The sequence below is a fragment of the Lissotriton vulgaris genome, chromosome 6, assembly GCF_964263255.1.
Source record: "Lissotriton vulgaris chromosome 6, aLisVul1.2, whole genome shotgun sequence".
NCBI lineage: Eukaryota > Metazoa > Chordata > Amphibia > Caudata > Salamandridae > Lissotriton > Lissotriton vulgaris.
The window spans coordinates 99,119,281-99,142,096 of NC_141694.1; the positions used below are offsets into that span (position 1 = coordinate 99,119,281).

General features: G+C 46.6%; 1 protein-coding gene across 1 annotated transcript in view; it reads left to right on the top strand.

Annotated features, from left to right (window-relative positions):
* Nucleotides 1–20,114, top strand: part of LOC147706862 (uncharacterized) — a 48,399-nt gene extending 28,285 nt beyond the window's left edge. Inside the window, exon 2 of the mRNA XM_086926041.1 lies at nucleotides 19,040–20,114. Coding sequence (XP_086782167.1) covers nucleotides 19,040–19,857 — 818 coding nt within the window. The 3' untranslated portion in view covers nucleotides 19,858–20,114. The remainder of the gene's footprint in view (nucleotides 1–19,039) is intronic.
* The last annotated feature ends 2,702 nt before the right edge of the window (nucleotides 20,115–22,816 follow it).

Sequence of the window (22,816 nt, forward strand, 5' to 3'; positions counted from 1 at the left end):
AATGTATGATTTTTTTGTGTTTTTATGTTTTTGTTTTTCAATCACAGGCAACTGGAGGGATAGTTGAAGCTGTATTTCGGCCAGACCTAGAAAACAGAGAATTGAATATTGTACTTCAGTGGCCAGATGATCTTTCTAACTGTCTGAATCTGCCAGTTCGCCAAACAAAAAGTGACAATCAATGAGCCCAAGGTGATACAAGCTTTCTACCTCTGGTTGTAGTCACCAGGTAAGGCATGTCATTGGTACCAAAGATGTTCAAAGAAGGCCCTGGTATTAAGGATGTTTGGAGATTACTTTTATTGTCTTTGGCCATCTTCTTCCACTCGGTTAACTCCTACATCCTTCCAGTTAAAACATCCAAACTTTCTCTGTGGAAAGTGAGAGAAGCGAATGACTTGTAAACAAAGGGTGTGTGAGTTGATATTGCAGATTAATGCTTTCTGAAAAACCAAAACAAAAACATTTACATACCCCAATCAAAAATGTTTTTAGGGAATATCAAAATGCTAATGGAACAACAAGCTGAGGTAGAGGGGTTTTCACCAGAGAATGCCAAAACGTTTTTGTCAAATATTACAAGTCAAACCCACAACTGCAAAAACAAATACCCTGGAAACGGACATGAAATAGATTGAATAGTTAATCAGGAGAGAAATTAACCCAAACAATGCATGCTAGTACCTTAGCTGGGTACTGTAAATGGCAAAGGGTCACCGTACCTCTAAATACTACCTCTGGTGGTTATTTGCTAACATGGAGAAAAGTGACACAAAGCGTTGCAGAAATTTACCTAGCATTATAAAATCCCACCAGTGCCACACAAACGCCCTCACTATCCGAAATAAATATAGGACCAAGGGCGCAGAATAATCATTTTGGTAAAGAAAGGAGCAGGATCCGAAATCCTTATTCATTGAACCCCATCAACTATGCAGGTGTTAGCAGCTTCTTTAGAACAACCGGCATTTTACATTAATAATGTAGGAGAGATTTATATTCAGCCATCATCTGAGAACCTCGAAAAATATTGGAAGATGTGAAACAAAGGTTATGAAAATAAAAAGATGATGAACAAAGAAAAAACAGGCAAGGTAAATGACTGCCAGTTTGATCCCCTATATACATTGACAGACATATATGCTCCAAAGCAGGTGCTGGTGCAAAGCTAATATTTCTGAAGGACCTGGAATACCAACAGCTATGGTGGTGAGTAAAGTTCATCTGAGGGAGAATCAGCTCTCGAGCAGACATCTACCAAGGGTCAGCCCCCTTGTTTAGGACAGTGGCACAAATTCAAAAGAAATATAGAAACTGGTGAGGGAGGAGGGGGAGACAAATGGAACTTCAAGCAGAGGAAAGTTTATTAGTGTACATTTTCAAGTACCAATTATCAGAAATTAAAATGTGTGCATTACAGAAAAGGGCATCTTTTTCCAACATACTCATTCAGCTTTTTTTTGATCAGCTCAAATTTGAGCAATGTAAGGTGAGGACGTACAGTACCAGAATATCAAGGTCTAAATATCGGCTAATAAAAAATGCTGTCATAAATATTGATTAAAAAATATCACTCTATTGGAGTTAATAACAGCAACTCTACATGTTATGTATGATATTTGTATAAATCATATTTAGCCGTAAAATTTATGTCATATGATATTTTTGTTAGGTCGAAACTGGGCATGCTGTATTCAGGTATTGAATAGAAGCACCGCCCATTTCCCAGCCATCTTTTCAATTGGCTCCTTTTACTGTCTTTTTGAAATTGTTGCTTTTGAATGATAAATGGGCTTAGTAGTCCCTCCTTGGTACTGCCTTGTCTGCATTTGTAACTTCCCATAAGGACTGGCCTTTACCTGTGTTGTTGCACAGTCTTCTTTATCTAGGCTGTGAGCATTATTTTGTTTAATGATCTTACACTACTCCTTCCACGGCGTGCTTTCCTACTAGGCAGCACACCACCTGCTTTTATATTTTTAATAATAATGGCTGCAAGCCCGCTTTAACCATAGCATGCTTATTATTTATTTAATTTGCAGCACGGTTCACTTAACTATAGCAACAGCGCTTATTTATTTAATTTGCAGCGCAGTCTGCTTTAACTATAGCGACCGTATTTCTTTATTTAAATTGCCAGTGTGGTCCACTTTAACTTTAGCAGCCGCCCCACAACAGACCCTTTGTTTATTTATTTTTGGGTGAAAGCGCCCGATACCGCTCTTTCACTATAATGTAGGCCACTCCCCTTTCTTTAAACGCTGCTCATTGTAATCTGATTACGGCGAGCGTAGTCTAAAGATGGTGCAGCCACCATTAAAGTGGTCTCGCATTTGCAAGAGTTTGAGCTATTGGCATTATAGGATCACTGACTATATAATATAGAGAGTCAGAATATCGACCTACAGAAATATCGACGCAAGAATATCGATGTCGGGGGGAGAAGAACATGGTGACCGGAGAGGAGCTACGGCTACGAGCTCCGCCGATGTGAGGTTACAGACACGCTATGAGGCTCTTACAAATGAAATGACTACATGAAATGAAATGACTACAAAGTGATTACCGGAATCTTTCTCAGGTCTGAGAGGGTTTGACCTTCGGCGTCTTTTCCGCGCACTGCAAGGATTCTTCGAACAGACCTGGCTCCGGCTCATGGTGATCGGCTCCAGGCAGACTGCGGGGTATTATTGACGCTGACCGAGGCGGGGGGCTGGACGAGTCCGAGGTGGTTCCCGTGGCAGTTTTGGTGCAGTGCAAAAAACAAAAGAGGGACCTTAATCATAAACACAATGAAAAGGGGAACAACCCGCCAGGGCGAGAAAATTGTCAAACAACATGAAAGGGGAGTTCCCAATGGTAAAACAACATGACAATTTTCCCGTGGCAGTTTCCCCTTCGCCTGCCGTCTGCACCGTTTGTGCGAGACAGAGAGCAGGGAGAAGAGCGGAGCTGCGAAGGAGAGTTGTGGGGGCAGCAGGGCAAGGCAGCGGTAGCGGCGACACTGGAGGAGAAATCAAGTTTTCAGCCCGGGACCACCTCACTCTCTCGCGGTACGGTGCTGGAAGAGGTGGGGAGCTTCTGGGCTGCTGCTTCCAGGAAATTTCGCCATCCGCGCTTTTCCATAAGTAAAGTAAGTTCCTGGGTGCTAACAAATAATTTGTTCTACGCTGCATGGTCAATCCTGGAATCTTCCTGCTTGGTTAACAGCGCTCGCAGACCCGTGGGGGGGATTTAAGGACAAGGGGAGATAAAAACTGCAAAAGTCCCTAGAGACACAGTCTGCATGAGTTCCACTAGGAAAAGAGGTAAAAATAAAGGCAAAGCCAGACACAGACTGTCTGCCACCCTAAACTCTAGCATAAAATAACCGTAGACACGCTGGAAGAGGGCTCCACTGAAGCAAATGGAATACTTTGCACAAACTGCCTCTGTTGTATGTTGAGAAATACACGGGTGAATCCAGAGCAGTTACCTACTGAGGAAGCTATTATTCTGCCTATATTCATTAAGCCTGAAAAGGAGAGGGTGCAAGCCAAGGTTGGGAGTCAAGTTGGGTGCACATCAGAAGGAAATACGGGGATCACCCCCAACAAAAAACATAGAGAGCAGAAAAAGAAGGGGAGCACAGCTGCGGTTGTCTCAACTAGAGCTGCAATAACTGCCAAAAAAATAAACAAAAAAAGGGACCAAATTTAAAAATTGCCCCATCTCTTCGCTCCTTCTTCAAAATTCAAGATAAGACACCACTGCCAAATGATGTATTGAAACCAAAGGAGCCCATTGAGAACCCTCCCGCTGAGAATAAAGCTACACCCTCCTTGACCGAACCCCAAATGGAATTGACTAACAGGTACAGCGTCCTTATGTCTAACGATCCTGGGGACGAGGTTGACAAAGCTATGGAGGAGATACGGGGAAATGAGGAAAATGAGGGATCTCAACATCAGGCAAATGGTAACACAGAGCAACCTGAGTCGGGCGACTTGATGGGGTCACTCTTTAGGGAAATGAAACTCAGCTTTGCTAAGTCCAAAAGGAATCAAGAAAAAATTCAGGCAACATGTGAAGCCTTAGAGACCAAGTGTAATGCCTTAGCTGATAGAGTGGTATATATTGAGAATACCTTGGTGCAAACTAGAGAAGAGGTGAAACTATGTCAAAGCGAAATTAAGAAAATAAGATCACCAGAAAAAGAGGTGAGAGACAAAATCGAGGCCATGGAAAACAACTCAAGGTGGAACAATTTAAGGCTGTTGAATATTCCGGAAGGCGTAGAGGGACAAGACATCAGGAGTTTTATAGTACAACTATTTAAAGAAGCTGTCCCGAAACTAGACGAACAAAGCCTGAATGAGGACATACAAAGAGTACACCGGGATCCTTTTAGACAGAACAAAACGAGAAAAAATCCAAGAAGAGTTCTTGTTAACTTTAAAACGTATACTCTAAAAGAAAAGGTTCTGAGCATGGCCTTGAAAGTATTTACCCTCTCAAAAGATGGATATAGCTATAAAATTTGCTCTGATATCTCAAAGGCTACAGCAGATAGGCAAAGGGTTTTGGGAAAGTATATGCCAGACTTGAGAAGTGAAGGTGCAACAGTACAAATGAAATTCTTTTGCGTATAATGTAGGATAACCACACTTATAATATTCGGGAGCCAAAATATGTAGAATCACTTTTAGAACAAATGAAAGCTAAAAAGAACCCATGATGGGAAGTTGTAGGAGTCAACTTTTTTCTTTTTCTTTTTTAACACTTAATAACCTCATAATGGGGGAACATCAAATAGGGTAATAAATTTGCCCGATGAATGTAGGGAGGGTTCTCCAGGGTGGGAATAGGATTAAGGGGTTGTTGCTTTCCTTTGCACACACTTTTAATAAGTTTGTTTTTGGTGGGGAGCATTGGGGAAAAAATATATATATATTGTCCAGTCTACAGGCATGTCATTGAACGTTAATGGGCTGAGAACAAGGAAAAGGCAAAAAACATTTTTTTTAATACATCAAGCTTGTAAGGAGCGACATAATTATATTACAAAAAACCCACCTTCTCAAGAAAGAGTGGCAGGAAATGACAAAACATGAGAAGTGGATTGGGAATAGTGTCTGCACAAATCAGTCGTGTAACATTAAAGGCGTTTTCATCATTATTAAAAATCATTCGAACATAGCTTTAACGGATAGTTGCGTAGACTCAAAAGGCAGATGGGCCGTAGCCAAAATCAAGATAGGTAATACCTCCTTAGCGGTGGTAGGGTATTACGGCCCTAACACGGATGATCCCATACCTCTCCAATCCTTGTATGCACAATTAATAATAATAACCACTCCAATTATAATAGGTGGTGACTTTAATATACTATTAAATCCCGCAAAGGACAGACACCCAGCGAATAGAGCATTAAACCTCCCTAAAATGAGAGAGGGGTGAACAGACTAAAAGAGAAGCCCTGGGGCTGGTTGACATTTGGGAAACTAAAGGGAATTTAAACAACAGATTTAGCTTCAGCAACCACAAATACGGTCACGATTCTAGAATGGATTTCTTTTTAGTTGATAAACTTTTCAGTAAACAAGTTAAAAAGGTGGTACACCTCCCCGCCCACCTGTCTGATCACGTGTTAGTTCAATAAGAGGCTCGACTTAATCAAACACAGGGTGAGAAAAGATGGACACTAGATCGTACTTTTCTATTAGACCCGGAAATAGTAGAAAACATTAAAACTTCAACCATGAATTACTTTAAGGAAAACAAAAAGGGGGAAATTCCATCTAATCTAATTTGAAATGCATACAAGGCGGTACTTAGAGGGGTCTTAATTAGCTCAGCAATAAGTACTAATAAAGGAAGAGCGCTGAGTATTTCCCAGTTAGAATCTGAAATATTAAAGAAACAGGAGAAGTTAGAAACAGGAATTTTGGAGGTAGAAAAAAGGAAGATTAAGGGAGAACTACTAGAAAAGAAGAATGATCTAGCACTTTTCTTGGAGGAGAGAGTAAGGAAAAAGTGGCAAGCTGGTTGCTTTTCACATTATGAGTATGGAGAAAATAGTGGGAAACTCCTAGCCTGCAAGCTTAGGACCGACTCTAATAGAAATAAAATCATGGCTTTAAAAAAGGCCTCAATGGAATAAGAGTAGAGGTTGTGTCAGATATAGAGGATGCGTTTGTAAGTTTTTCTCCAGGAACTGTATGATGAAGACCTGGTGCCCCCACCTTCAGCTATAAGTACTTACCCTAATGATTTACAACTCCCTAAACTAGATAAAGATTTATGCGAATCACTAAATGCAGTCATCACAACAGAGGAGGTAGCAGAGGCGATAAACAAATTGAAAAGAGGAAAAGCCGCTAGTCCCGACGCCATCCCAAATGAACTTTATTTAGATTTAAAAGATTCTCTGGCTCCTGTAGTGGCTGATCTGTTTTATACTATTTACTTGGAGGGTGAATTACCCCCTCCAACATGGAATGAGGCGACTATTAGTTTAATTTTAAAACCAGGTTTAGACCCTCTTAATTGTGAATCATACAGGCCGATATCACTCCTTAACAATGACTATAACATTTTTACGCAAATCTTGGCAAGAAGATTTGGCTCATTATCAAATAATCCTATCCATGACAACCAGAAGGGCTTCATGAGGGGAAGACAGTTGCACAACCTTACTCACCAATTAATCGTAGCAATTGACATTGCCGTGCATGAAAAACTATCTTTGGCTATCCTCACCTTTTGATGCGGCCAAAGCTTTCAACCGTGTGAATTGGTCTTTCTTACAAGAAGTTATTCTTCACTATGGACTAGGGAATAACTTTTTAAGAGCCATAATGAACATCTATTCACGTCCTATGGCAAGAATACTTATTAACTGTAGGTTGTCAACAAGTTTTCAGATTAAGAGAGGCACCAGGCAGGGATGTCCACTCTCCCCTCACCTTTTTAACTCGTATATAGAACCCCTGGCCGAGAAGATAAGGAATACCCATGATATTACTCCGTTTAGTTTTAATGGGTGGAACTTGAAAGTTGCGTTATATGCTGATGATCTAATGATATATACAAGCAACCTTAACGATTCTATTAATAGTATAACAGCCACCTTAGCTGACTTCGGGAATATATCTGGGTATCAAATCAATCACCAGAAGACCGAGGTGCTACACTGGAACATCACGACACCAGTATTAAAAGCTAACAGCAAAATCAAATACTTGGGTATAGAAATTTTAAATAACATTGAGGAAATAGCCCAAGCGAACCTGGTGACAAAAGTTAAGGAGATGAGAAAGCTATTAAAGGCATGGAACTGTGTATCTCTCACGTTTAAGGGAGATCGAATGTCATTAAAATAGCTATTTTGCCAAAGTTTACATTTCTTTTTAATGCCATCCCCTTGGAGTTTAAACCACAGATGTTAAGAAAGTTTCAGAGTGAAATAAACACCTTTATCTGGGCCTCCTAAGGAGTTAGGATAGCATGGAAAAAGTTATGTCAAAAGAATAACCGAGGGGGCATAGCCAGTCCAGACCTCATGACATACTATATAGCCTTTAACTTTAAAAACATTAGGATACTTTTTAAATCACAAACTGTCTATAATGCCTATTGGAAAGCTGTAACCAACTATGATTTTTGTCTCTATAAGTTTGGCCATCCCAAGTACTTTAAAAAAATCAAATTAAAGGTCTTAAAATCAGCATACAAGGTATGGAATGAAATAAGGAAATCATGGAAACTTCTGTACTACAGCGAGCATGCACCAGTTTGGAACTCCACGGGCACTCCAGAATGCATGAAAGACTCACTCGCGGATCCTTTAAAAAAAGCCTGGATATTGAGATTGGGGAGCTAATAGAACATGGTAACCTAATAAGCTGAACAGCATTACTGGAAAGGACCAACACAACTATTTCAAGGTTTAAATATTATCAGCTGGCAAGTTGGTGCAAGGAACAAGAGAAAATGCCAGTCAATATGGAAGGAAAAGAGGATGAAATACTAAAAGACCCAGCTCCAAAAGAAGTCTTTAAATGGTACTGGTATTTGACTGAAAGGGGTGAAGCAGACTTTAACACACCAGACGATAACTGGAAGAAGATCTTCCCGGCTCAAGACTTGCAACAGTTATGTCAAGTATATTGCACTTTTTTATGGTTTATCACTGTTTCTGTACCACTCAGGAGAAATCATCTCTTTACCCTACACAGATCTTATTGGACGCCAGAGAGGCTATCAAAAATAAATAATCAGATGATGAGAAAATGCCCCAAGTGCGGTGAAATAAAGGCAAATGATATCCACATGTCTCATCAATGTGCACAACTAGACACCTATTGGAAGAAGATTGGTAAGATAACTAATAAAGCACTAAACACTAATATGAAGGTAAGCTCTTTTAATGTTATCTTTGGTATCTTAGAGGGTAGCGATCATGATGTTCTAAATAAGAATCCGAAATGCCTCTTATTCACCCTGTTGTTATTGGCTAGACGTGAGATATGTAGAAATTGGATTCTTCCATCTCCTCCCAAGATAGATGATTGGCTTCTCCAAGTTAATAAGTTCAGGAATTTAGATACACTCAGAGGGATGAGCAAACGTATGAGATACTGGGACCTTTGGGACAAATATAGCATAGGGTAGAAAGGGCTGTCCAATGATTTTACCAACAAGCGATCATTTGATTCTGAAAGGATCCATCGGGGTGGCCACGAGAAGTTGGATTCTAAAGAATTCTAAAGAATTCGCTGGCATTTTTAGACATGGTCTTGCCTCTTCTACCCAGGGCGGTCCAATTTCTTAGGAGGAGACCTGGCTTGCTAAAAACTATAAAGATCGCACAAATGAGTACAAAAAAAATAAAAGAATATAGATGTCCAGAATATCGAAGTCCTTTGTACATAATGCTAAGTACAAAAATATAGATAAAAAAATATCGTTACAAATATCGTTGTTAAAAATATCATTTTTTTAAATGTATAAAAAATAATGTAAAATAAAGTAAATAACACATATAACTAAAATAAACCTAGGTAAAAATGTTTCAAATTATAAGTACTACATATAATGTAAAAATCAATTAAACATATATATATAAAAAATGTAATATATATACACAAAGGGGTCGATTCGTATTCGGGAAACGAATCCGTACGACGATTCGTATTCGTAGCCATTTCCGTACAAATCGGAGAAATCCGTCCAAATTGTGTACTACGATCCGCTGGTAAAAAAATACGTCCGAATGTTTCCGAACCGTATGAAAAACAAGCGAAAATCCGTACAATACTGACTCGGAAAGTGAACGTATGATTCGTAAACATCCTGTACAGACCGGGGACCGAGAACGCGATTCGTACGGGAAACCATTGTCGCGTATGAACTGAGAATTGTACTGAAAACATCGCGTATGAGTGAGCCACCAAATCAAATACGACACAAACCCCCCCTGAACAAAGCGCACACGAACCCTGTAAAAACGTTGCGTATGAACCAGCCACAAAATCAAATAAGAAACGAAACCCCCTTAACTAAGCGCACGCGAACCCCGTAAAAACGTCGTGTATGAGCGAGCCACAAAATCAAATACGAAATGAACCCCCCTTAACGAAGCGCACACGAACCCCTTAAAAATGTCACGAATGAGCCAGCCACAAAATCAAATACGAAACAAACCCACCATAAACGAAGCGCATGCGAACCCCTAAAAACAGCACAAGGAGGGTGCAAACGACTCGCACAACACCACAAAACATGTTTCCTGTGTACAAACCATTGGAAATGAATATCCTGGCCAGATCCAAGCAGGAAAACAGAGGGCTTAACTCAGACCCACCCCTTATAACAGACCCACCAAAATTTCAAACTAAGCCCCACCCACAAATGGACCAATAAAAAGGGCCCACACACAGAAACCATGATCCTTTGCAACATACCCATACCGCACACCCCCATTCACATTCACATTCAGACCCACACACCCACATCCATACACACCGTCACCCCCCATCACAATTACCCCACACCATGTCCGCACAAAAGAATCCAAAGTTCACAAAGGAGGAGATGGAGATCCTTGTAGATGAAGTCATCAGAATCGAGCCACAGCTGTTTGGCGCATTGGTCAGACGGACCAGCATAGCCGAGAAAACACAACTGTGGGAGAGGATAGTCAATAGGGTGAATGCTGTTGCACTCATCAGACGCACCAGGAAGGATTGCCAGACCAGGTGGTACGATCTGCGGAGGATGGTCAAGCAGAAGATGGACGACGACTACCTACAGAGCCAAGGCACTGGAGGTGGTGGTCCCATCAGACCAGTACAGTACCATCCCTGGGAGGAGAAGGTCATGGCCCTGCTACTACCGGTGGGAGTACATGGCATTGCATTGAAGGAGTCGTAGAGCCTGGTGAGTATACAAACAACTCAAGTAACACGGGGGTAATGGCATCTACACTCCAAGTACAAAAAATGCCCTCAACAAGCGCCAAGCGCCCGCTGCCCATAACTACAGGCAAAAACAACGCTAATGCCACTAACATGTGTATGCCCCATTGACAAACCAAGGCCATGCTATGTCCCATGCTACAGGAAGCACAGACCCAAGAATGGATGTCCGGTATTCTGGGAGGGTGGCTATCACAAAATGCATCGTGGGACTCCAAATAAGACCCAATTGCATGGGCAACCGCAGGGGGGCAAGGGTGGCTCTTGGCCCCCCCTGGCTCGCCAGTGTGTCTGGTGTGGTCCAAGTCAGGGCCGGCCCTAGTCCCTCATGCTTTTGAAATGGTGCTATTGTGCCAGGTGGCAGCACCCTCCATTGGGTGGGAAGGGTGCAAGGGGGTTGCCGAGAATTGTGCAAGGCGGAGGGTGTGAAGGGTGCAGGGCAGAGTGCCAGAAGGGTGCAAGGCAGCGGGGATGAGGGTGCAAGGCAGAGGGGAGGAGGGTGCAAAGGGGGAGGTCTAGAAGGGTGAAAGGGGAAGGTCTAGAAGGGTGCAAGGGGGAGGGCGAGAAGGGTGCAAGGTGGAGGGTGAGAAGGGTAGAGGGTGAGAAGGGTGAAAGGTAGAGGGTGAGAAAGGTACAAGGCAGAGTGCCAGAAGGGTGCAAGGCAGAGGGGATGAGGGTGCAAGGCAGAGGGGAGGAGGGTGCAAGGGGGAGGGCGAGAAGGGTACATGGGGATGACAAAAAGGGTGCAAGACAGAGTGCCAGAAGGGTGCAAGGGGGAGGGCGAGAAGGGTGCAAGGGAGAGGTCGAGAAAGGTGCAAGGGGGAGGTCGAGAAGGGTGCAAGGCAGAGTGCCAGAAAGGTGCAAGGCAGAGTGCCAGAAGGGTGCAAGGCAGAGGGGATGAGGGTGCAAGGCAGAGGTGAGGAGGGTCCAAGGGGGAGGTCGAGAAGGGTGCAAGGGGGAGGGCGAGAAGCGTGCAAGGCAGAGTGCCAAAAGGGTGCAAGGCAGAGGGGATGAGGGAGCAAGGCAGAGGGGAGGAGGGTGAAAGGGGGAGGGCGAGAAGGGTGCAAGGCAGAGGGTGAGAAGGGTGCAAGGTAGAGTGCCAGAAGGGTGCAAGGCAGAGGGTAAGAAGGGTGCAAGGCAGAGTTCCAGAAGGGTGCAAGGCAGAGGGGATGAGGGTGCAAGGCAGAGGGGAGGAGGGTGCAAGTGGTAGGTCGAGAAGGGTGCAAGGTAGAGGGTGAGAAGGGTGCAAGGCAGAGGGTGAGAAGGGTGCAAGGCAGAGTGCCGGAAGGGTGGAAGGCAGAGGGGAGGAGGGTGCAAGGTGGATGGTGATGAAGCAAAAAATGTGGCCACCCCTATAACATTTTTGTGGACGTCCATGCCCAATTGCACTCATCCCATATGGCCCAGGTACACACCCATGCACCATGCTCATGCACATGGAGTGGGAATGTACTGACAAGATAGCTGACACTGGGCCCTTGTGTAGCCAGCACTGTGACCAGTGCAAACACAAACACCAGGACAACAAGGTCAGGTATCTTGACCGGAACTCACAGCCACTGTCATGATAGCATGCTCCATGGGGGGACAGCCACACCACGAGGGAGGCCCAGTTCCAAATCAGACTCCAACTACCAGCACAGCCTGTCACACACAACCCTTACATAAACATAGCCTCCTGGGACAGGCAATGGAGTGCCCCACTGTCAATCGTCATGTAACACAAAGAAACAAATACAGATCCGATGAAGCATCCAAGCAAAAATGCACGGTGCAGATTCGCAAGTCCCTTGCGCTTCTTTCACAACGCTGTTGCTTCACCTTTGTGACGCAGCGGACGCACAAAAGTTGCGCCATGGTGTTGGGTATTTACAAGGTGATGCATCTGGGAGATGTGCCACGTTCTAAAGCCCTGCGCCAGAAGTAGGTGTTCTGGTCCGGAGGGCGTAGGGGTGGGGAGCGGTGGGTGGCCATCACGGCGCAGCAACACCTCCCAAAAGTGCCTGAGTGAAATCTTAAAGATTTCACTAAGTCACTTTCATGCACATGCTGCCTCAAAACCCTGTGCATGCTTGAAGCAGGCGTAAGGATTGACGCTGCATTGTGCAGATAAGTTATAGTTCAAGAATTTATATAGCACACTACTCACCCAGAGGGTCTCGAGGCGCTTGGGGATGGGTTCATTATTTATCGAATAGCCAGGTTTTAAGTTCTTTTCTGAAGGAGATGTGGTTCTGTGTAAGGCGGAGGTGGGTGGGGAGTGAGTTCCAGGTCTTGGCCGCCAAGTAGGAGAAGGATCTACCTCCCATGGTGGATCTTTGGATACGCGGAACTGCGGCGAGGCCTTGATTGGAGGATCTTAGTTGGCGGGTGGGTGTGTAGAAGGATAGTCGAGAGTTGAGGCATTCGGGCCCTAGTTTGTAGAGGGCCTTGTGTGCGTGGGTGAGGAGACGGAATGTTATTCTCTTGTTGATGGGGAGCCAGTGGAGGTCTTTCAGGTGGCCGGTAATGTGATTTTGCCGAGGGATGTCCAAGATGAGTCTCGCTGATGCGTTTTGGATGCGTTTGAGTTTTTTCTGTAATTTGGCTGTAATTCCGGCGTAGAGGGTGTTTCCGTAGTCCAGTCGACTCGTGACTAGTGCGTGGGTGACAGTCTTTCTTGTCTAGGAGGGAATCCAACTGAAGATTTTTTGAGCATACGAAGTACGTTGAAGCAGGAGGATGAGACGGCGTTGACTTGTCTGGTCATCGAGAGTGAGGAATCTAGGATGAAGCCCAGGTTGCGTGCGTGATCTGTGGGTATGGGTGCTGTGCCCAGAGCTGAAGGCCACCATGAGTCGTACCAGGTAGAGGGGGATGATCCTAGGATGAGCACCTCCGTTTTGTCTGAGTTAAGTTTTAGGCGGCTGTTTTTCATCCATTCGGCTACTTCTTTCATGCCTTCGTGAAGGTTGGTTTTGGCGGAGTTAGGGTCTTTGGTGAGGGAAAGGATCAACTGGGTGTCGTCCGCGTAGGAGATGATGTTAAGGTTGTGATGACGCGCGATGGATGCGAGTGGACTCATGTAAACGTTGAAGAGGGTGGGACTGAGTGATGATCCTTGTGGTACACCGCAGATGACTTCGGTAGCCTCTGGTTTGAATGGCGGAAGTCTTACTCTCTGGGTTCTTCCGTCGAGGAACGAGCTGATCCAGTCCAGTGCTTTTCCTTGTATTCCGATGTTGTTGAGGCGTTGTATGAGGGTGCTATGACAGACTGTGTCGAAGGCGGCGGAGAGGTCGAGTACAATGAGGGCCACTGTTTCTCCGTTGTCCAGTAGTGTTCGGATATCGTCTGTGGCTGCGATGAGGGCGGTTTCGGTGCTGTGTTTGGCTCAAAAGCCGTTCTGTGAAGGATCGAGGGAGTTGTTGAATTCGAGGAAGGCGGCGAGTTGGCTATTGACGGCTTTCTCAATGACTTTTGCCGGGAAAGGGAGGAGGGATATTGGGCGGTAGTTTTTGAGTTCAGAGGGGTATGCTGTGGGTTTCGTCAGGAGGGCGCTGACTTCGGCATGTTTCCAGCTTTCTGGGAAGGTAGCAGAGTTGAAGGAGCAGTTGATAACATCACGGAGATGGGGTGCGATGATGGAGTCTGCTTTGTTGAAGATGTGGTGGGTACATGGGTCGGTTGGCGAGCCAGAGTGGATGGAATTCATTAGGCGGATGGTGTCTTCGGTGGTGATTGGGTTCCAGGCACTGAGATTGTTAGAAGGCGGTTTAGGTTCTGAGGGGGGTGGGGAGGATTGTTCGTTGGAACTGTTTTCGAAGCTGTTATGTATGTCAGCAATTTTGTTGTAGAAGGAGGATAACGAATCGCAGAGGTCTTGGGATGGAGTGATGTCTTTTGAGGCTGCGGTGGGGTTGGTAAATTCTTTGACGATGTTGAATAGTTCCTTGCTATTATGGGCATTGTTGTCGAGTCGATTCTTGAGTGCTGATTTCTTGGTGGATCGAATCAGCTGGTGGTGTTTGCGGGTGGCTGTCTTGAAGGTGGTCATGTTGTCGGCGGTTGGGTTTTTTCTCCATGTTTTCTCGAGAGTACGGCATAGTTTCTTGGATTTCTTAAGGTCATCGTTGAACCAGGGGGCCTTTTTGCTGTCTTGTTTGGTGTGATTGTTTTTCAAGGGTGCTAATTTGTCAGCGCTGTGAGTGATCCATTGTTTGAATTTGATGGCAGCTTGGTTTGGGTCCGATGAGAGGGCGGGTGGTTTTTGGTTGAGCGATGTGAGGAGTTGGTCGGTGGTGATTTTATTCCATTTTCTTCGGGGAATAGGTTGTGGGGGGTTGTGGGTCGAGGTGGTTTTGTAGCTGAAGTGAACACAACTGTGGTCCGTCCAGTGAAGAGCTGTGGTGCGATCGAAGGAGATGTGTTTGCTGGAAGTGAAGATTGGGTCTAGCGTATGCCCGGCTACATGGGTGGGGGTGTCAACAAGTTGTTTGAGTCCGAGATTGGCCAGGTTGTCCAGAAGGGTGGTGGTGTTGCAGTCGTTTTTCTTTTCTAGGTGGAAGTTGAGGTCTCCTACTAGAATGTAGTTCTCGGAGGCGAGGGCATGAGGACTGATGAAGTCAGTGATGTCCTCAGTGAATTGTTTACGTGTTCCTGGAGGCCTGTAGAGGAGGGTGCCTCTGAGTGTTGTTCTGGGGTCCGTGTGGATCTTAATGCGGCCGGAGTGCGGTTTGCGGGGGCCAGGGGGTATGGCGCTGGGCACGGTCCAGGCGCGGACAGGCGTAGACGGGCTTACCTTTGGCGCACCTTAGGCGCGACCGCTGCGCATGGACGCTGCGCGTAGGTCCATCTGTCTAAAATGGAGAGTGGAGGGGGGCGGAGCATGGGAGGGTCAGCTAGGATGCGGGAGCGAGGTGCAGGGAGGGTCTGGGACGGCCCAATAAACAAAACAAAATGGCAGTAATGAAAACAAATACTGCGAAGGGTCCCCAAGAACAAGAGCTATATCAATAATGGAGCGCTTTGGGAGAAATATTATTTCAGGCCAGCAGTGGTAAAGCGCTACACCAAGCAAATACACCAATCGCTACACCAAGCAAATCTCGAAGCGCACCACGATAAAAGCACAAGCGTAATTAATTTGATATTTTGATATTTATGGAAATTTTATAGAGCGCTACTATCGCTCCGGAAGGAGCATCTTGGCGCTGAGCGTACAGAGGATAAACACATGGTGATAAGATGGATTATATAGCTGCTAGGACCGAGGCGTCAGACTGTTGGAATACCCAGGTTTTCAGAAGTTTTCTGAAGTGGGACTCAGTTTCAACTAGCCTGAGATTAACAGGAAGGCTGTTTCAGGCTCTGGTCGCTAGGAAGGAAAAGGTTTTTCCCCCCTTAGTTTTTAGCTTGAACCTTGGAATTATGACAAGATTGGTTCCTGAGGATCTTAGACAGCGTGTAGGGGTGTAGTAAGTGAAACGCTTGGAGAAGTAGAGGGGGCCTGATTTCCTAGTGGCTTTGAATACAGTAAGCAGAAGTTTAAACAAAATTCTTTTGTGGAGTGGTAGCCAATGAAGGGCGTTGAGGGCTGCAGAGGCAGAGGACCTTCTGGGGAGTTTGAGCACAAGTCTGGCCGCGGCGTGTTGAACGCTTTGGAGTTTTCTAAGGGTAGACTTCTTCACTCCTGCCATTAGTCCATTGTAGTAATCAAGTCGGGAAAGGATTAAAGCGACCGTGACTGATTTTCTGGCTGCAATGGGGAGGAAGTCAAAGAATTTCTTCAGTTGTCTGATGAGACTAAAACAACACCCGGCAGTGATACGGACGTGATCATCGAAGGAGAGGGATGTGTCAAATTGAATGCCAAGGTTCCGTGCCGAGGGAACAGCGCTCGGGGGGGCTTCTGAATTTTTAGGCCACCAGTCTTTTGGGCAGAAGGATAGGTCTTTTCCTAGAGGTATTATTTCAGTCTTAGCACTATTGCATCTAAGATGATTTTTGTTCAGCCATAGAAAGACCACAGAGAGACAATTCTGGAATCTAAGTTCTGCATCAATACATTTTTTATCAATAGTGACGACCAGTTGAGTGTCGTCAGCGTACGATGTAACGAGGATTCCATGGGATTCAATCACTGCAAGGAGGGGGGCCATATAAATGTTAAAAAAGAGGGGACTAAGCACGGACCCCTGGGGGACTCCTGATGTGATAGATCTTTCACTGGATAGGTAGGGGCCTAGTGATATCGTTTGAGATCTGTTGGATAAGAACGAAACTATCCATGCCAACACAGTGTCTGCCACACCAATCTCGCCCATTCTGTTAATAAGAATGGCGTGCGAGATGGTGTCGAATGCAGCTGTTAGGTCAAGCAGGATGAGTACAACCTGTCTCCCCTCATCCTGCAAGAACTTAATGGAGTCCGATAATTCTATCAGGGCAGTCTCGGTGGAGTGGCCGGGGCGGAAACCTGATTGTTGTGGGTGCAGAATATGGTTGTTCTCTACAAAAGTTTTTAACTCCCCATACACTAATTGCTCGGTGATTTTACCTAAGGCGGGTAGTAACGAGATTGGGCGCATATTAGTGAGATAAGTGGGGGATTTGTTCTGCTTCTTCATTAGGGGTATTACAATGGCCTTTTTCCAATCATCGGGTACAGTACCTGAACCAAGGGATTCGTTAATGATGGCATTAATTGTAGGGTTAACAGCTTCGATGAGATGGTGAAGAATGCTAGGGGGGCATGAGTCCGTAGAAGCTCCCGATTTACAGGCAAGGATTGCCTTCTGAGTTTGTTGAAGGGAGATTTGTGGAAAACTGCCCAGGGTGAACGAATTAGTAACAGCTTCATGGGTAGTGATTATGGGTTGGGGGAAATCCTTCTGAATGTTAGCAATTTTATCTATGAAATAGGCAGCAATTTGATTGCATAAGATTTGGGATGGGGGAATTTCGGGTACGAGGGCCTTAGGATGGGTAAAGAACTTAACTATGGAAAAGACAGTTTGCTGTTTTTGTTGGGCATCATCTATGGCTTTGATGAAGTACTCCTTTTTGGCGGCCTTGATGCTAGAGAGGTATAGTTTCCTCTGCTGTATGTAAAGTAGTCTTGAGGCTTCATCATAGGTTTTTCTCCATTTCCTTTCTTGGATTCTACAAAGGAGGTGGATTTCAGTAAGGGACTGGGTGTACCAGGGAGCATTGGGCTTTCTTTGACGGCGGGCTGGATGATGGGTGTTTGGATCAGAATTGTCGGAGACAATTTGGTCAATCCAGATGTGGAAATTGCGAGAGTCTGACGTTACATCTCCGACTAGTATGGGGGCCGGGGCCAGGGGCTGGGGCTCTGACTTGATACGTTCAGCCACTTTCTTCCAATTGGTGGAGAAAGAAGGGGGGAAATGTTTGGCGCTAGAAGACATAGAAGGTTTTTCCTTTATAGCAAAAGGGATAAAACAGTGGTCGGTCCAAATTTGAGGGATCGGGGGGGACGTAATTAAGGTTGTCAGGTTAGAGCAAATACCGTCTAACGTGTGGCCAGCCTGGTGTGTCGAGGTAGTAATGAGCTGGGAGAGACCAAAGATACTTAGCGACTGTTGAAAGCTAATGTTGTGAGGGTCCGTACAATTAATTGCAAGGCACAGAAGCGTTACAGAGCGCGGCACAGCTTGATATTAAAATATTAACAATTGCGAGGCACAAATCAGCAGTATTGCACGATACCAGGAGAGGAGGTGAGGGGAGCGACCGCTTCTGAAGGGAACAGGACGGTCACAGCTCTCCATGAGGGCGAGCGCAGCCTGTATCTCTGTGGGTGGGAGGGGCAGCTGGGAGGCGGGAGCGAGGTGCAGGGAGGGTCTGGGACGGTCCAACAAACAAAACAAAATGGCAGTAAGGAAAATAAATACTGCGAATGGTCCCCAAGAACAAGAGCTATATCAATAATGGAGCGCTTTGGGAGAGATATTATTTCAGGCCAGCAGTGGTAAAGCGCTACACCAAGCGCTACACCAAGCAAATCTCGAAGCGCACCACGATAAAAGCACAAGCGTAATTAATTGCAAGGCACAGAAGCGTTACAGAGCGCGGCACAGCTTGATATTAAAATATTAACAATTGCGAGGCACAAATCAGCAGTATTGCACGATACCAGGAGAGGAGGTGAGGGGAGCGACCGCTTCTGAAGGGAACAGGACACAGAGCAATTGTGGTGCTGCGTTGCGCCGGCATCTCGACTCCAGCAATGTGCCACTCCTACGACACAGATGCGTGACGCAGCTGTGCCGTTTTTCCACCATGCTGATCCGCATTGTAAATGTGTTGCATACATCCTGGCATAGCTGTGGTGCACAATGACTAGCAAATCCCTGCTGATATGCATGGCTGTGCAAGTCATTGTAAATAGTCCCTCACATGTCAATGACTCCTGAGCACAGATCAATCTGAGCCCACAACATACCCATCAACAAGTGAACACTGAGAACAATTCAAAGCATAGACAACTACCAGGTGGAACAGTGCCAACTACAATGTGTACGAAAAATGGATGTTGCATTAAATGGCATTAACAGTGTCTCTCACACCCACAGGGCAACGTGCGGAATCTCCCCCCAATGATGGGGGAGAGGAATCACAGTCCCAGGCTACGCAGGACCCTGATCCCACCAACAGCGACGCCTCTCACCACTCCATGGATGACCCTGACCAATCTGGCACCTCTGGTGCCCAAACCCGTGCAGCAGCTGGATCAGGAACATCTGCGCCAACCACCACACCCATTCCTGTCACATCTCAGCAGACAGCTCAGAGCCCTGCCCACACTCAACAACTGAGCCAGTCTGACAATGAGGGACAAGGTTCGCCGGGCACCCCAGAGGTGGCAGACAACACCACTACTGCCATCCCTCAGGGGTCCCGTCGACCTGATGTGCCCACAACGGCAGGCCAGGCTCGTGTGGGCAGGGGTGGTGGGAGTGGCACAAGGCGCAGGCGAGAACCTGACCAGCCAGCTGCAGCGCCCGGTATGTCTGAACTGCGCAACATCATGGAGGCATACCAGCGGGACACCAGGGAATCCAGCCAGGTAGTGGGGGCCCTCACCGAAATCAAAAACCAGCAGGCTGAGCAACACGCCAGTCAACAACAACACCAAGGACGGATTGAGGCAAGACTGGCTGAGCTCCTGGCGGTGCAAAAGGACATAAGCCATTCACTCCGTCGCATTGCTGACAACATGGAGCACCCTCCCTGTGTCACCAGGCAAGAAACATCTAGGCGAAGACCACCAACAGGCACAGGGAGGGAGGAGGAGGAGGAGGATTTTTCCGACATAGCGTCCCATGCTTCGTCAAGGCCTGCATATGAGGGTCCCCCAAGGAAGGTGGGTCGTCCACGGAAAAGGCAGTGAGAGGCAGTGGGCCATGCCCATCTCCCAGTTCACCAGGTCTGGCATCTTGCCTTTTCATGCAACAGCATCAACTTATTGACTGTCCTATTCTCCCACATGAACTTGCTGGTTGCAGTCTGAACAACGATGCCAAGCACTGTGGTCTGGACTCTGTTGACTCAAACTGCAAGGCATCACATCTCCCTCTGTGAACTTTGAATTCCCAGCAGTTTTGTACAGCACCTAGCACTTGCTCACGTTTCCCGCACAATATACATAAATAAACAAAACAAACCAAGTGAAATTGATGTTGCAGTCTTTTTCCCTGAGTCAACAACATACGTGTGGGGATATGTCAACGTATGCCAGAGTGTGGAACAAACTCAAGCAATCCATACACTGGGATCTGAGTCCGGTCGAGGACACACATAGGTCACAATGTATCATCAAATACATACATGGAGCACAATACTCACCCGGGATGGTTTCAATCTGCTGAGGGGGGCTTGCCATACTGCTTGGACAGACAGTTTTGCAAGAGTTTAATGAAGGTGTAGAGGTTATGGGTCATGTGGAGGTGCCCAGGGAGGGAGTAACAGGTCTGTTTGGTGATGTGGGAGAACCATCTCCCGCATGCAGTTGTACTGTGGATGTGATGAATGGTGCCCAGGGCAAGGTTTTTTGTATATTTTTTTATATCATTTTATTAAAGAAGGTGCAAAGCAAAATGACAATAAAAAAAATAGAATTTCCATGCTTAGACACAGTACAAAGTAGCGAGTTATGAGTCATCAGAGGCACATCCACGTCAGAAAAAAACATTACAGCAACATGAGCATCAGAGGACAATAGGCGGTCAGGTTGGCGGCATCTCAGCAACACTTTCTCCCAGTAGAGCGAACGAGAAAGGAGGTAGGCAACCAGGGGACCCCAAATATCAACTGGGCGAGATCTAGCTGGCATCAGGTCCCAAAACTCCGACAGCAGCTTTTGACAACGGGAAGCATCCTCCAGCCAGGCCGCCAACACAGGGGCAGGCCGGCGGCCCCAACACATAACCACCCTGCGTCTGGCCAATACTTAGAGCATCGAGATTAGGTGGCGCGAAGCATCAGGACAAGGTTTAACGAACCCGAGAAGTCAAAGAAGGGGGTCCGGAGTAATGGCCGTATCCGTGATATCAGAGATAGTGGAACAGACCTCCCCCCCCAGAACACCTGTACCGAGGACAGAGCCAGGCCAAATGGGCGAAATCCGCCGCAGGAGCGGAGCATCGCACACAGGAGTCATCAGGAATGAGCCCTAGGCGATGAAGCTGCTGCGGGGTGCGATAGAACCTGTGCAAAAACTTGAAATGAATCCGGCGGAGCCGAAAGTTCGGGGAAAGTTTTGTGGTTTGGTTACAGCAATAGAGCCAGTCGGCGTCCGAAATATCCACACCCAGGTCCGCACTCCACGCCGAGGAGGCGGGAGAGGATGACAGGGCAAAGGCATACAACCTGGTGACCAGTTTATGTGGGGATGCGGAGGTTATGTTATGTTATGTTAATAACTTTTATTTGGCGCACAGCTGCCCCAGCGAAGGGGCGTCCTGGCGCCTGATCAAGTGCCACAACATAACAGGAGGAGCTGAGACAGAAGGATCAGTTAGCAGAGGCAAACAGGTGAGTTTTGATGGCGCGTCTGAAAAGAGTTAGGCTGTTTAGGGCACGGATGTGGACAGGAAGGGAATTCCATAAATCAGCCGCCAGAATGCGAAAAGAGCGTCCTCCCATCCTACTCAGTCTGAATCTTGGCTTAATCGCCAGATGGTAAGATTCAGACCTGAGGGACCGCGCAGGGACATACGGAGAGATAAGGCCCGCAAGGGCGGGAGGGGAGGAAAGCTTCAGGATCTTAAATGTCAGACAGAGAGCCTTAAATTTGATTCTCTGTCTGACCAGAAGCCAATGAAGGGAGGTCAAAGCGGTGGAGACGGAGCATCGTCTCGGAAGGCCCACAATGGCCCGTGCAGCGGCGTTCTGCACCCTCTGAAGCCTAGTAGCCTCAGCCTGATTGACTCCAAGCAGCAGGGCGCTCCCGTAGTCCATTCGGGAGAGGATGGAGGCCTGAACCACCAGTTGCCGCGTGGGGGGGTCAAAGAATTTGAGGACAGGTCTCAGTCCTCGCAGAATACCAAAACAGGTAGCTGCTGTCTTCTTTGTATGGCTGGTGAAAGAGAGGTTGGAATCCAGCCAGACCCCCAGATTTTTAACTTCGGCCGCTGGAATGGGAGACACCCCCAATTCGGGAGGCCACCACTGGTCTCCCCAAAGTTCCGCCTGTTTCCCTAAAATCAGGACCTCGGTTTTCTTCGCATTAAGCTGTAGGCAGTTGTCACGCATCCAATTAGCCACAGCTATAAGTCCTGCACGGAATCTGGGCGCATTCACCTCAGGGTCCCCACTGAGTGTCACCGCCAGCTGCGTGTCGTCGGCGTACGATGTCATGGTAAGGCCACATTGCCTGACGACAGCGGCCAGCGGTTTCACATACAGATTGAACAGTGTGGGGCTTAAAGCAGAGCCCTGAGGGACTCCCAGACCCAAAGGATGGAAGGAGGACTGGCCAGGTGGAATGGCTACTTTGAAAAACCGGTCCGAGAGGAAAGAGCGGAACCACTGAAGAGCCTTCCCAGCGATACCTACCTCCTCCAAGCGCCGCATCAAGATGTCATGAGACACCGTGTCGAACGCGGCGCTCAGGTCTAACAAAAGGAGCGCCGCAGTCTGCCCAGCATCCAGCACAGACCGCAGATGTTCGGTCATAAAAAGCAAGGCTGTTTCAGTACTGTGCTGCGAGCGAAACCCATTTTGACTCTCGTCAAGAATGTTATTACGCGAGAGATGGGCAGACAGAATGGAATTCACGTGTGCCTCAGTGACCTTAGCGGTCCAAGGCAGGAGGGAGATAGGCCGGTAATTCTCCGGGAGCAAGGGGT